The sequence below is a fragment of the Gymnogyps californianus genome, chromosome 14 (genome assembly GCF_018139145.2).
Source record: "Gymnogyps californianus isolate 813 chromosome 14, ASM1813914v2, whole genome shotgun sequence".
In the NCBI taxonomy this organism is placed as follows: Eukaryota; Metazoa; Chordata; class Aves; order Accipitriformes; family Cathartidae; genus Gymnogyps; species Gymnogyps californianus.
In genome coordinates this window covers 2,131,522-2,146,012 of record NC_059484.1, presented here as the reverse complement: position 1 = coordinate 2,146,012, position 14,491 = coordinate 2,131,522, and the positions used below count along the sequence as shown (strand labels likewise).

The window sequence follows — 14,491 nt, the reverse complement described above, 5'->3', positions numbered from 1 at the left end:
TTTATTTTAACTGTATCACAGGATGTCTGTATTGGAAAACAAGTTTGTTCATAGGAAAGAAAACTGAAGAACAGGGACTTTATTTGCATCTTATCTGTTAATCACAATTTATTGCATTTATCAGTGAAGTTCTTTGTTGATCCAGCTCTGCAAAGTTGTCATGAAGCGCCACTCTAGGCAAAGAGGTAGTATTTTGACAAACACACTGTTTAAACTTGATAAGCTTTATAAAAAGTTTGCCAGCTATAGACTTGCAGTAGTAAAAATAAATCCTAGGCAAGCAGGAACTAGGTCAGATGTGTTTAGCCTACAGCATAAAAGCTGGCCCTTACTAGCTAAAAATTTTCGGCTTTTCCTGGGGGATAAGAATAAATTTCGATATATTTTATCTGTTGTTAATTTAGTCGATGCTTTGATTCATAATTGTGCTAAAGACGACGTCTGTGGTTTTGAACCAGGCCTTAAAGCTGTGTGTAATTTTAGCTTCAGAATCTCAAGTGAAGCTTTTACATTTAACCAAGTTGCAGAAATACTGTTCGTTTTGCAAAAACTTTTTTTCTGTGTTTCAAATCCTGAGCGCATTAGTGTCCTGACAAATCTCAGATGTTTAGGTACTGGTATGTAATTTTGGGGATCCCTATGGTGTTTAACATGAGCAGTCAAGCATATATAATCACAGGTGTTCACAAGCTGGGTACAGTCCCTGTATTTACCTTTTTGTTGAAAACATTGAATAATTTTTACCTTCACTGATTTCCATTCTCTCTGCTTGAAAAACAATATTCGTGTTGATTTTTAGAGCCATGAAATCTGTTGTTTGACTCTGACTGAATTACTCTTTCCTCAGACTCCTGAAGAGTTGGATGATTCTGACTTTGAGACTGAGGATTTTGATGTCCGAAGCAGAACAAGTATTCAGACCGAAGATGATCAGCTCATTGCTGGACAAAGTGCGAGGGTAAGGAAGAAATCTGAGCATCATAAAACTGTGACCTGCCTTCAAGAAACAGTTCAACTTACTTTCAAAATCCAGGTTGAATTTTTGGGGGGTGGTGAAAATGTTGGATCAGAAAACTGGCGTCCTTTGTTTCCAGTTTTCTTCTGAAAAGGTTAAGTGAAATGCAGCATGTGTTGGTCTGATGGATGTGAGAAACGTCTGTGTTTTATTTTGGATGCTCTGAAAGATCAAAATCCTTTTAATACTGATGAACTGCTTTATACTTTGACATCGCAGACGTTGTAGGCACTGCCATTCAGTTAGGTGACTTCTGCAGGGAGATACAGGGCAAATCATTCCATGGTACTAACGTTATTTTCAACAGGCAAATACTAAGTTTGTGGGCAAGAAATTTTTACAAAATGCCTTCTCACGCACGTGTTGGTCTGTTTGGCCAGTGAGCATTTATCAAGACACTGTTGAGAGGAGCTCAAAAATGAAATCATTTAAACTAACTACATTTCCTATGACTGTTAAAAATGAAAGCATTGATAGGCAATATATAATCATTAATAGGTGAAAACTTAAAATTCGTACATTGAAGGAAAAAACAGGCCTTACCTATTGTTTTTATTTGACATGTCCCCTTCTGGATCAATAACAATTTACACTGTTGGGAAAGTGCCATAGAAGATTTTTTGTGAAGGCTTTTCTAGCCTGAAACCAGGCAAGAAGTAGCTAGGCCTTATTTATCAAACTTCTGCCACATTGGCTTTGGAATTATACTAACTGAGAGTATTTTTTATGCTCTCCTTCCTTGTACAAGCGCTCTCTATTCCTGTATCCCTCTCCCCCCTTTTATTTAAATGCAGACATTTCTAATTCACCTTTTAGCACAGCTGCTGCCAGAGGCATTTTTGTACTGAAGACTCCTTTTCACCTGCTCCTGGAGGCACGAATGCTCCTAGTATTTATGAAGGCAAGGGCACTGAGTCTCATACAGGCTGTAAAACTAGTCTAATAGATTTTATTCAGGAGTAAGCACATACTCTTTATTTTTGCTTCCTCTTTCTTCAGTATGCATGTTTCAAAATAGTACATCTAGCTTTTTGCAGAAAAGAGACTCATCATATTTCTTCTCTGCATTGCAACACTGAAAGATACCCAAGTGAAACTTCCTTTTAAAACTCTTAAATTTTATAGAAAAGGCAGGTCCCCCCTCTTCATGCAGTTTTTCTTTGAGGATGGTAATATGTGGCAAACTTGTTTGGAGTCTTAACAATTTTATCATGCAAATGTACATGTTTCAGGTGTCAACTTGTCTTTCTGGGCACTCTTTCTCAAGAAAGAGCATAAACTTTGATTCAAAATGGAAGGAAAAGGTTCTGTAAAGCCTCTAGGTAGAGGATTGCTATTAAAGTTTTATCCCCCATCTACATGAATTAAATTAGTTATTAGTGAAATGTTCCAAAAAGCCTTCTACAAGCGGCAGCGTAAGGCAATGTGAGAAAACTCTCTCTTTCAGGCTATCATGGCTCAGCTCCCTCAAGAGCAAAAAGCTAAGATTGCTGAGCAAGTCGCAAGCTTCCAGGAAGAAAAGAGTAAATTGGATGCTGAAGTATCAAAATGGGATGACAGCGGTAACGATATAATTGTTCTGGCAAAACAAATGTGTATGATAATGATGGAAATGACAGACTTCACCAGGTGAGTCTTTTTAATTTGTGCACACACCACCTTCTCTCAGAACTGGCTGGGATGCTGATCTTTCAATGAAATATTTTGCAAGTACTCTTAAAAGTCTTACTTCTTATAATTTCCTTTAAATAAATGTTACCCTATTAAAGCCTGTGTGTTAACCCAGCAGATGCATTACTATGCAGTGACTGGGTGGTAATAATTGTTTAAATTGATCTATAGATACACAGCAGTTATTGCCTGCCTGTCTGTCTGTCTTTCTTAAGGGTGATTCTTGTCCCAAGGAGAAAAAAAAAAAAAAAAAAAAAAATATATATATAATATATATATATATATTTGCTCAGTTCTTTACAACATTAAATTCTATGGGCTTCTCGATATTGCTATACTGCAGAAATAGTTCCTAGTACAGTTACTTGCGAAAGAAAGAGAGGTTTTTTGATGCCTTTTGAAATTCATTTACCAGATTTTATACAACACTATTTTTTAAACTTGATGTTGCATTCCATGAAAATTGCAAATTTGTCTTCTAAAATTTTATCTCTTATCATCATTAGGTTGCTTAAAACAGTAAAATTTAAGATGTTTTTATTCCTAGATTTAATCTAAATATGGGGAGGGGCTGGAAGGGGGAAACTGTCTTGAAAATGAAGGTGCTGTAATGGTTACACCTGCCTATTTCTGTGCAACATGCAGTTTGGGTGAGGAATCACTTCCAGTACTGTATGGAAGAGGATGAGAAAAGCAATATATAGTTCACTCTTCCGGTTTTCTGGTGCTAGAAGGTAGACTGTTCTGTTTTGCAGAGGTAAAGGTCCACTGAAAAATACGTCGGATGTGATTAGTGCAGCCAAGAAGATTGCAGAGGCTGGGTCAAGGATGGACAAGCTGGGACGGACTATTGCTGACCACGTAAGTCGCAATTCATTTTCATAAGCCTCCAGCACAAACGAGCAATAGGAGATCTTTTAGTACTGCAGACATGATGAACAGAAGAAAATGTGTTTAGTTTTGAGGTTTTTTAACTGATTTTCCAGATTTGCTGCTGGAAAATTCTAGCCTTTTCTTTCTAGCTGCTCTCCTGCCACCCTAAGCGGTGTAAGCAGCTACATATGCCCAGCAGTAACGCTAGCAGCTCCTTCGCTTAAATCAAGCACCTACCATTTTAAGGTAGCAATATGCCAACACTGCTTCATGTCACATAGTATCTAGGCCAGTTTCTGTAACTGAACAGGACTGAAACTGAATTCATGTTGCTTCTGCCATGCTCAGAATATGCCCAATACTTTCCAAAGCGATGACGAGACTACGTAGGCAACACTGTAATTATTGCATGTGGCCTATGGTACAACCTTTAATATTATTTTTTAGGCAGCTTTTTAATATTAACAATTTTCAAGTGCCCCATAGACTGAATGGTGAGATTGTCAAAACTCTAGTATGTTTTTTCATTGTCCAGTCAGAGTTGATGAAGACTTTGAGCAAGGCACGTAGTGACCCGAGTATTTGCTATGCTGTCCCAGGCTGTTGTGCCTGTTGTTGTGCTCTATCTACAAAAGTATTTGAAAAGAATTCTTATAGAATTGAACAAGTATGGCCAGCTCATGGTTTTTATGCAGTGCGTCTGTCTGTCCCGAGCCACTTCAGAAACTGGGTTGAGCCAAGCAAAAGCGCCTTTGGTCTCAGTCCACACCCAAATTGCCAGGAAACATCAGCATTAGTAATAATATTCTGCCTTCAAGAGAGACCCTGAAATGCAGGTAGGTTAAGTCTGAGATCATGGACTAAAGCTTATTTTGTACAGCTGTCACTTGCTTTTTAGTCCTTCTCTGAGTGTAAATTCATAATGCAAGGTTTTAAATAAAACCGTGTCACTTTGGAAGTAAATCTTTGTAATGCAGATCTCTCTTTAAATGTTGCATCCAGAGGATGTTGTCTTCACCCTAATTTATTAATGATGCAGTGAGAAATGTTCAATGGGGAGATAAAGTTGAAAAGTGTTTTTTAAAATGGGTCTCCTTGCTATGGCATTTTGACAACTGTATTTCTCGAAGAACCAGGTGCACTGCTGCTGTAGGTAAATGAAGCAAGGAGCAGTTTGTGTTATAGATCTCAGGGGATCTTAGGCTGAAGGTTTACAATGCTTTTTTTTTTTTAACTCACATGCTTTATGCAAACTTGGTATATGGTTTTCTGCACCAAGCCATTTCAAAATACAGAAAAAAACTAAATGGCTCCTTTTAGTAGAAGTAAGGTCCTTAAAAATGTAAAACATTAAGCACATGTGTGAAGATAAATATGAGCAGGACTGTACAGTTAGTCATTTTGACACAATATAGCTTTTTTTTTCCGACTTCATACTGTACTAATACTTTCAGCTTGCATATTTCATTAGATATGCTTACACGCTCTTTAGACACTTGTTAATGTAGAACTATGTGACAGTTACAGAGGATGTACAATGCAACCATTTCAGTGGAGCATTAATGCCTTCCTATGCCTAATATGGGCTTTTAACAAATGGATGGGTTTTTATGTCCTGTTCACCATGTGACACCGGGTGAATCACGACCCCTCGTGTTAGTGTGTCAGGAACTCCTAACTCCTGCCATCAGGCAGTTTTACAGCACATTTCCTTTGAAACCATAAAAGCTATTATCCAAGGTATTTCACGTCTGTTGAAAAGTGTCTAGCCATCAGCCGGCAGATTTTCCCAAAGGTGTTCCATCTTTCACTCAAAGCAGCAGTCTGCTTGTTTTGAATGGGAGAATATGAGGCAGTTACGAGTACAACACAAATGAAAAATATTTGCAGCAAGACAATGATTCTCCGTTTGTTTTTTTTCCCAATGTTGAAATACTTACAAAGCAAAAGAAAAATTCTGTTGTTTTTTTTCTTTGATAGTGGTGGGAGGTTGAAGTTACATCAGTTGTCTGATCATTAAACTGAAAGGAGCTGGGGGCAAGCACAGGGCTTGTCCTGCTTCCCAGTAAAACGCTCCAGCAGCCTCTTGCTGTCAAGACTGGTCCATGCGCTGCGGAGGCTGGTCCGGGGATGTGCTCTGGGCACAGGCTGATGGCCGTCCTGGGTGACGGCTACTGGCACGCATTGCCACATGCCCGTCCTGCCGTGGTAACTGCTTCCCCTAAATGCCTGCTTTCAGCTCCTCTAACCAAACAGTGCCGAGTCCAGCTGTTAACATAGGGCTGGTGGGGGCATTTTATTGTGAGTTGTTGTTACAGCGGTGTTCGTACCCTAAACTGGAGATACAGTGGGAGGAAGAACAGTCTCTGTGGTTGCTTGCTTACACCTACCAGACATGTGGGGATGGGGGTTGTGTGCTTGTCTTAATCAGCACACACCGCGGGAGAGCTCTTCTGTCTTTCCCTGCCTGTTTTCTTTGCAAAAAGGGAGAAAAAGGTGATTCTGCTGCTCTGCAGGCTCAGCTAGGGCAGTAGGAAGCGAATGTGCGTGCATGTTTGCTCTGTCCGGGACGGATCCTGGTTTGACTTGGAGCAGCCAGCTTAGCTTTTGCCAACAACCACCGTTGAGTCTGTGGCAGCATCTCATTTTGGGGGGTTTGGGGAGGTGCGGGTGTCCCCCAACACACAGTTGTTTCTGTCTACAATGCAGCTATCTGCTGTGACCGTGCTGTGGGAATCCTCCCAAGCTAGCTCTGCAGATGGGGTTTTTTCGTGTCTATGGCTGTTGTAGGTTAATACAATAACGTAAGCTTTCTTAATCAGTGTTGAAATTGTTGGCTTTTGGGTGTTTTGGTTTTTGTGTGAGTGTTCCTGCATAGGAAAAGACAGGGCTCATACAGGCATCTGCAGTGCCTTTTGTTGATGTTCTTTTTTATCTTGTGTTACATCTCTATTTAAACATCATCTGTCTTTGAACCGAATTCTCTATTCTGCTTGTAGAAATAGCACACACAGTATAGGATGTGGTTTTCCAACTCACGTCATATTGATATATACAACCGAATAATATTTCCTATTCCACTGCTTCCCCCACTAATGTTTTGCTGCCTTCTTCAGCCGTTGGTAAACATGCGGCAGCCTCTTTCCCTGAGAGTGTCTTTCCTTAAATGGTTTCCATAAACTCACAACCTATAAAGTACCTTGAATTGCTTAGCAGTCCTTCTGACGTGCCGTATTGTGCATTTGTCAACATTCAATTCAATCTGCCGCTGTGCTGCTCGTTCGCTTTGTTAGATGAGCTGTTTGGGAGATGGAGAGCATTTTCCAAAATGGTAATTTCAGCTTTTCATTAGCTCTTTGGCTGATGCTATTTGTGGACTTTCTCTAAAACATCTTGTACTGCTGACTAATATTGATTAGCTTAAAAAATTAACCTGCGAGCTTTACTGCTTCGTTATTCATGGTTTTCACTTCACTGATGGAAGCAATGTGCCTACGTAAGAGTTGCAGATACTTCAGGTGTTTCATTACCATCCTTGGGACTAAGAAGGGGATTTCTGTTAGTTTATGGTCACATCGGGTCAGATGTACTGCTGACACCCAAGAGGGGATTTTTACCTTGCTCTGAAAGGAGAGGAGAGGCTGTGTGCCCGTAAGCAATAAACCTGAGCTTGAGTGAAGCATTAAGTAGTAAATTGGTGCCACATTTAAGATTATTCTTCCAATCATACCATGTCCATTATGAATCTTCATTTGATGGTCCGTTGTACAGGATCGGGGTACTAGATGAAATGGGATTTTGCTGTGAACAGAGGTTTGTGGAGAAGAGCTCTCGCAGACTGTGCAGATCTCTGAATCTCAGGGTCTGCTCAGTGGGAAGAGCAAGCAGGTGCTGGGTGAAGAGAAGCGAATGTTGCTTAGGGCAAGACTCTTCTCTCCTTGTCGTGTCTAACACTGGTAAATCACTGCAGCCGCTCATGGTTTCTGTGGACTTCTTGGTGTTAGTCTGGGGGCAGCTGGTGCCCGGCTTCTCCAGGACGAGCAGCTAGTCGGGCAGACCTGCAGCTAATGCACTGCCTGGAGGGGAGAAGTGGAGGGTGGTGTGCCCTGCTTGCCGTCAAGCTAAGCTGTGGGGCCAGGGAAAAGCATTTGGATTTTGTGTGTGAGTGCGTGTGTGTATGGGGTGCTGGAAAGCCTGCGTTTAGTGACTGGGAATTGTGTGCTGAGACCCTGGATGCTGGAGATTTACGAGTTTCTGGATGGGGTGCAGCTGTCTAAGAAGGATGGAGATCACTGCAGGGTCTGCCTTTCGTCCTGTCCCTGGTTAGTGCCAGTTGAATTCCTGATCTGCTGGTACAGTGCTAGAGGTGAAATAATGCTGAGTACAATGTTGCCTGCCTTAGAGCAGAAAACTTAAGAATCATTGTGAGCCTGATATTGGTTTTGTCCAGGAGACCTGTGAATGCTCAGTGGGAAGATGAGAAGATGATGCGCAAAGTGGCCGTTTCAGAGGAGGAAATAGCACGGCAGCTCGCAGTCCTGTACAACTAGTCATGCTTGCTCTGGGGTTCAGATCAGGGTTTAAGCAACGGTGTGTTTGACACAATGCAATGTAAAGCACATGGACGTTGAAGCTATAGGCGTTCTGTGTATGCACGTAACAGCCAGCTCTAAACGTCCTGCTTTGGTCAGAAATGTACATGCTGTCAGCGTGGTGTCCTCGCCTGCAGGCACCAGAACATGACCTGTTGGACCATAATATCCCCTGCATCCCTATTGCAATAGCTTCTGCTGTCATGAATATATCCAGACTGGTTTGAAAATCTGTCGTCTTGGGCACTGCTTGCAGCACCGCCAGCGACGTCTGGAGGTCAGAGCCTGCCCGAGTATTTACCCACTCGTGAGATGTTTGGTGCCCCACGCTGGGGTGCAGGCAGCCGTAGGTGCCCCGCTAGTGCTGCACGCACAGGGCAGGAGCGTGGCACGCATGCCCTTGGGTTTATTCATCAGCAGCACGAGAGTCTGGTGGGCAAAGGGTTTGTGGAGTTCAGTGCGTGCCAGCTGCTTTATTCACTAGTCTTCATGCAGCCAGAGCATGCCAGTAGATCTGAGATGGCCCGTTATTCTTTGGAGAAGCAATGCTGGCCACCATGCTCACTGCCGTTTTTAAAGATACTGCAGGACTGGCATGGGTAGTAAAAGGCTTCCCGTAGCCTTTTTGTCTTATGCTTGCAGATCCCATTTTGGACTGTGGCTGCCCCTCAGCAGGGTTTCTCTTGTTTTGAAATCCAGCGTGAGACTGGCTCATTAATCATCTCGCCGCTCGGCTCTGCAAAGCAAGGGACAGCCCTTCATTTCTGTCCGAGAAAACAGCTTTCTGAACTGCACTGCAGTCTCCGGTACCTACGTAGTCTTTCAATTGCAAAGCTGAAAAAGTTACTTTTATCTTGTGCTTGCTGAAGCACTCATCCATTTTAAAAATTTTATTTCATGCCTGGTGAGGAATCTAGTTTCCACACTGCTAAGAAATGGGAGCAGAAGTCAGGAAAATATCTACTTTGCTGGATATAATTGAGTAACTGTCAGGTTTATCATTTCCTAGCTTAAAATGCCTAAGATTGAGAATTGGGGCTGGATTTGGTAACATCTGCTAGTTGCAACTTGAGATCTTGCATGTCAAATCATTGCTGCTGTGTCCTGTACAGTGTGCAGGAAGGACCTTTTACAGTTAACAAACCTGCTCTGGAAAGGTTAGGTAGCCCTCCTCCCCTCCTCCTCCTCCTCTCCTCCTCCTCCTCCTTGCAGGGAGCTCACGGGCAGCCGCACAGCTGAAAGAAGCCCTGGTGATTTTGTCCAGCGGCTGCCCCTGTGTTCTGATAGCCTGTGTTTATTGCTTCTGGGTTTTTTATATGTATTTAGTGATGCCTGTGTATTGCTCAGTTGTCTTTGGAAAACCAAAGCTCAACAGAAAGGGGAATGATCTCGGGAGCACATTCACTATTACGGAACGGAGTTGTCTGGTTTCTCCCTAAATGATTTCTGTTCCAGTTTTCGTGATTGCAAAGTAAAACTTCACCTTTCTTTTTCCAGTGCCCCGACTCTGCGTGCAAGCAGGACCTCCTAGCCTACCTGCAGCGCATCGCACTGTATTGCCATCAGCTGAATATCTGTAGCAAAGTGAAAGCTGAAGTTCAAAACCTCGGAGGAGAGCTGGTTGTGTCTGGGGTATGTATGAACTATGACATGTCCAGTTCATGCGTTTTTTCTTCCAGGGATAACAATTATTCCAAGCTAAGCTTTTATGCTAAACATTATAGAATACAGACAAGAGATTTTGGAGCATTCAGTCGAAGTTTTAATGTCTGCAAAGTTTATAATACTGCCTGCACTGCCTTGTTGTTTTTGGAGGAAACGCTTACTGTTTGAAAAGGGGGAAAATACAGACTTCACTTTTCTTTACTCAACAGTGTTTGTAGACAGATTCACTTTACCGTTGTGTAATCTACTGTTTTTCCAGACTGTTTTTCACTCTTAGTGAGGTTAAATCACTTTAATCAGCACAGCTAAATCTACCCCTTGTCTCTGCACAGCCTTGGAACACACTGGGGTCCTGCAATGCTCCAGAGATGTTAGTAGTTCAAAATAGCTGTGCCCTGAAGACTGCAGGGATTTTTAGTGGCTGCTCTGTTTTATGACAGCTGAAAGCTGCCGTAGGCCAGCCTGCTTCCTTATTCTAGCCATTACTTAGCAAATAATTTTTTCACTGTAGTTCATGAAATGCTTCCTCCTAAGAGGAATCTGTATGACGGATATTTGGGGGGAGGGAAGTGGAGCTAAATTCTTAATTTCTTCTGGCATATTCTTCCTTGCCCTGGATGGGTATGCTTGATCACTCGTGCTTTTGCCCGTCCGTGTCATGACTGAGGTAGGAGGTAGGAAGAAGGGACAGAAATGGCTGATAGTCCAATATTGCTATCTGAATCCTTAAAAGCAAATGGAAAAAACCTTACCACCTTCTGCCATTTAGATATTTCAAGTGCTTGAACTTAGTAGCACATCTTTTTCCCCCGCAAACAAGCTAGAATTGTAGAATGAGTGCTTCGGGACTGTAGTAGCTGAGGGAGGCCTGCAGCAACCTGCTGCAGAAGCAGTGGTGGTGATGGACCACACTTGCATAAGCTTAGCACCTTCACAGGGGAGACAGGCTTCTCTGCTGCACCTCCTACTGCTGCCAGTCCCACGTGCTCGGATTTCCAGCACAGTGGAGCCGAGTGGTGAGATGGAGGGAAACGTGTTGCTGTGCGTCTCTGTTGCATGCCTGGTGTCCTGTTAGCTGGAAGGCTGAAGGCATTGTGCTGTCAAAGAAGTAGATGTGTCGTTATGCAATAATAGGTACTCCAGGGTTTTACTGCAGTTATTCAGTGTCTTCAGAATTTACATACCCTTCTGCCGTAAATTAGTTATATGAACAGGCTGGCATCTGTAGTCTAATCTCCTGGTTCTATCTGTTCTCCACGAGTCTGCCCACTGGGGCTAAACATTGCCAGTAGTAGTATTAAACTTCTATCAGATTATCAGATGAAGACCTCTGCCAGTCCAGGGACTTCACCTGTCTAAGAGTAAAATTCTTCTCAGTGTTAACATCCTGCTCCATCCACATACTGCAGAAATTTTGTGAAAGCAGAGCTATAACCAAGGCAGTAAGAGCTTACACCCTAAGCAATCTGACAATTCATTTAGAAAAGTACCTCCTTGCTTTCATTGCATTTAATATGATTCTTCCTGCTGTGAAGATTCATGGAAATAGTCAAATGCAATGAAAGTGTTTTCCAGCGTGATGACTGGGGTGAGGAAAGCAGATCCGATCTGCCGTTGTGGTACTCAAAACACAGCATGATGGAAAGGAAGGTACCAGCGCCATAAGAAAAGCAACCACCCCCCTGCTCAACTTGCTTTGCTGCTAGACAAGCAATGGCTTCAAGGTTTTCCCCAAAACCTTCGTTAGATGTCTACAACACAGGAATTTAAGTGAGCTGAGCTCATGTAAGCTGAGCAGAGGTGCTGAAACCCTGCCCAAGACCAAAACCCTGCCCCAGACAGTTTGGCATTCACAAGCCGGAGGTCCCACCCACCCCGAGCGGGGCACGGGCACCCGGAGAAGTGGGGTCCCAGCTGAGGTCACCTCAGTGGTCCTCCCCTCTCTCTTCTACCCTGCCCCGTTTTTGGCTCTTCATCTCTGCCATGCACTAAAGCTTCGGCAAATGCATTTTTTTTTCTCATTTTAATGCTCTTGTAAATCAGGAACCACCTAGGAAAGGGCTCCAGGCCTGGCTGAAGATGCAATTGCGTTCCTTCCTTTCCAGTACAACTTAATATTCTAGGGTGATTTAAATATTCATTATCAGTGATTAAGATATTACTACAGCTTTATTAATTTCATTAGAGAATAAGCGACTGTTAAAGCTTAGTCACTGTGGTGGGTTGACCCTGGCTGGACACCAGGTGCCCACCCAAGCTGCTCTGTCACTGCCTGCCTCAGCTGGACAGGGGAGAGAAAATATAACGAAAGGCTCATGGGTCGAGATAAGGACAGGGAGATCACTCAGCAGTTACCGTCACGGGCAAAACAGACTCGACTTGGGGAAATTAGTTTAATTTATTACCAATCAAATCAGAGTAGGATAATGAGAAATAAAACCAAATCTTAAAAACACCTTCCCCTCACCCCTCCCTTCTTCCTGGGCTCAACTTCACTCCCGAATTCTCTACCTCTTCCCTGCCAGCGGCGCAGGGGGACGGGGAATGGGGGTTTGGGTCAGTTCATCACACGTTGTCTCTGCCGCTCCTTCCTCCTCGGGGGAGGACTCCTCACACTCTTCCCCTGCTCCAGCGTGGGGTCCTCCACGGGCTGCAGGTGGAGATCTGCTCCCCCGTGGACCTCCATGGGCTGCAGGGGGACAGCCTGCCTCACCATGGTCTTCATCACCACGGGCTGCAGGAGAATCTCTGCTCCAGCGCCTGGAGCACCTCCTCCCCCTCCTTCTTCCCTGACCTTGGTGTCTGCAGAGTTGTTCCTCTCACATCTTCTCACTCCTCTCTCTGGCTGCAGTTGCTGCTGTGCTGTAACTTTTTTTTTCCCCTTTCTTAAATCTGTTATCCCAGAGGCGCTACCACCATCGCTGATGGGCTCGGCCTTGGCCAGCGGCGGGTCCGTCTTGGAGCCGGCTGGCATTGGCTCCATCGGACATGGGGGAAGCTTCTGGCAGCTTCTCACAGAAGCCACCCCTGTAGCCCCCCCGCTACCAAAACCTTGCCACGCAAAGCCAATACAGTCACAAAAGCAAACAGCAGAATACAAATCTCTTCAATTGCCATTGATATGGAAAAGGCGCAGATCGTGGGCAAACATTGCGCTTTTACTTTTGGTGGCACAAGTCAGGTTTTTACCACTCAGTGTCCAAAGAAAAATACCACCTCGAATTTGGTACCTCAGATTTCAAAAGAAAACCAGTGCTTTTACACCCCAGGACTATCATGTTTTCTGGAATATTGTATTTGCGTGGGGTTTACAGTGTATAACACTTGCGTGTTACTGTTTGGCAGGTGGACAGTGCCATGTCTCTTATCCAAGCAGCCAAGAACCTGATGAACGCGGTGGTGCAAACCGTGAAGGCTTCCTATGTGGCATCGACCAAGTACCAGAAGTCCCAGGGCATGGCTTCGCTCAATCTTCCCGCCGTCTCTTGGAAGATGAAGGCTCCGGAGAAGAAACCCCTGGTCAAGAGGGAGAAACAAGACGAAACGCAAACTAAAATCAAGAGAGCGTCCCAGAAGAAACACGTGAACCCGGTGCAGGCTCTCAGTGAATTCAAGGCGATGGAGAGTATTTAAAGAGAGGTCTCTGTCTTGGTGGTTTTTTTTTTTTCTAGCCCACTACTGCTACTTCCAGAACTCTACTTTTAATATTCTAAGGATTTTTCAAAAGTTTACTATTCCTCAAAATGTATTTACTTAATATAATTTTGATAACTTTGTTTAGATTACGTGGGGAAATACTCAAATTTATAAGTCCTATCCACGTAGCTTCAGCCTGCGGAAGTGTGTTAATTTAGATTGCTTTTAGACTTCAGGGGTGTATTTCTAGCTGAAAATTGTTTTGTATAATCTTGCTTTAAATAAAATATTCTATAACCAAAGAGGATTTTACAGTAACACTAACGGTTAACACTAATAGTTGAATCATGCTACTCAGAGACTGCAGTTTTTCATTGTGATCAAGAGAGGAAAATTAGATCTTTTCACTCCAAAAAAAAATTAATTAAAGTATTGTATGTATTAGTGTATTCCTGCTGTTGGGGTGGAGAGGGACCAAGCTCTGTACGCTCAAAGGAGTATGAAAATACGGCAGGCGCTAGCTGCGCTGCCGCAAGCGTGACCGCAACTGGAAAATACCTGGAAAAACTATATACCCGTGCCGGGGTTGGGTTTTGCTGGGGGTCGCGGAGGGAGGGGGTCATGTTTGGAGATGTGCTTGGTGGTGCATTGGTTATGTGATGCTGCTTTTCCCGGGCCGCGTTAGAGCCGTTTGCCTGCCGGGTCGTTTCCACGCGTGCCCGGCGTTCGGGTTACTTTGCCGCCGGCCTTTCCGGAGGAGGTTTCGCAGGAGGTTTCGCACGCGTCTCTGCTGGGGGAGCACCCAGAGCAAATCCAGTAAAACATACAATCGTGGAGGCGGCTGATTACTTCTGTATGACACCGGACGGGAATTTTAATGCCTGGTTACAAATTACTAATGTATTTTGCTGCAGGACACTAATAAAGTTGCTTTTACCAGCTGGTGTATTGTGGTGCTGTGAATGGAGCGGGCTCAGCCCGCCCCTGCTCCCCCTCCCCGGCATTCAGATGCAAATCGGCTTTGTACTCATTTCTCATA

The 14,491-nt window shown here is 43.7% G+C and overlaps 1 protein-coding gene across 3 annotated transcripts in view; it reads left to right on the top strand.

Annotated features, from left to right (window-relative positions):
• The window catches only part of CTNNA1 (catenin alpha 1), a 120,672-nt gene extending 106,607 nt beyond the window's left edge, over positions 1–14,065 (top strand). For all 3 annotated transcript variants that reach the window (XM_050905200.1, XM_050905201.1, XM_050905202.1), the window contains 5 exons: positions 848–958; positions 2,463–2,644; positions 3,442–3,547; positions 9,649–9,783; positions 13,162–14,065. In XM_050905200.1, the coding sequence (XP_050761157.1) occupies positions 848–958; positions 2,463–2,644; positions 3,442–3,547; positions 9,649–9,783; positions 13,162–13,449 (822 nt within the window). In that variant the 3' untranslated portion in view covers positions 13,450–14,065. The remainder of the gene's footprint in view (positions 1–847; positions 959–2,462; positions 2,645–3,441; positions 3,548–9,648; positions 9,784–13,161) is intronic.
• The last annotated feature ends 426 nt before the right edge of the window (positions 14,066–14,491 follow it).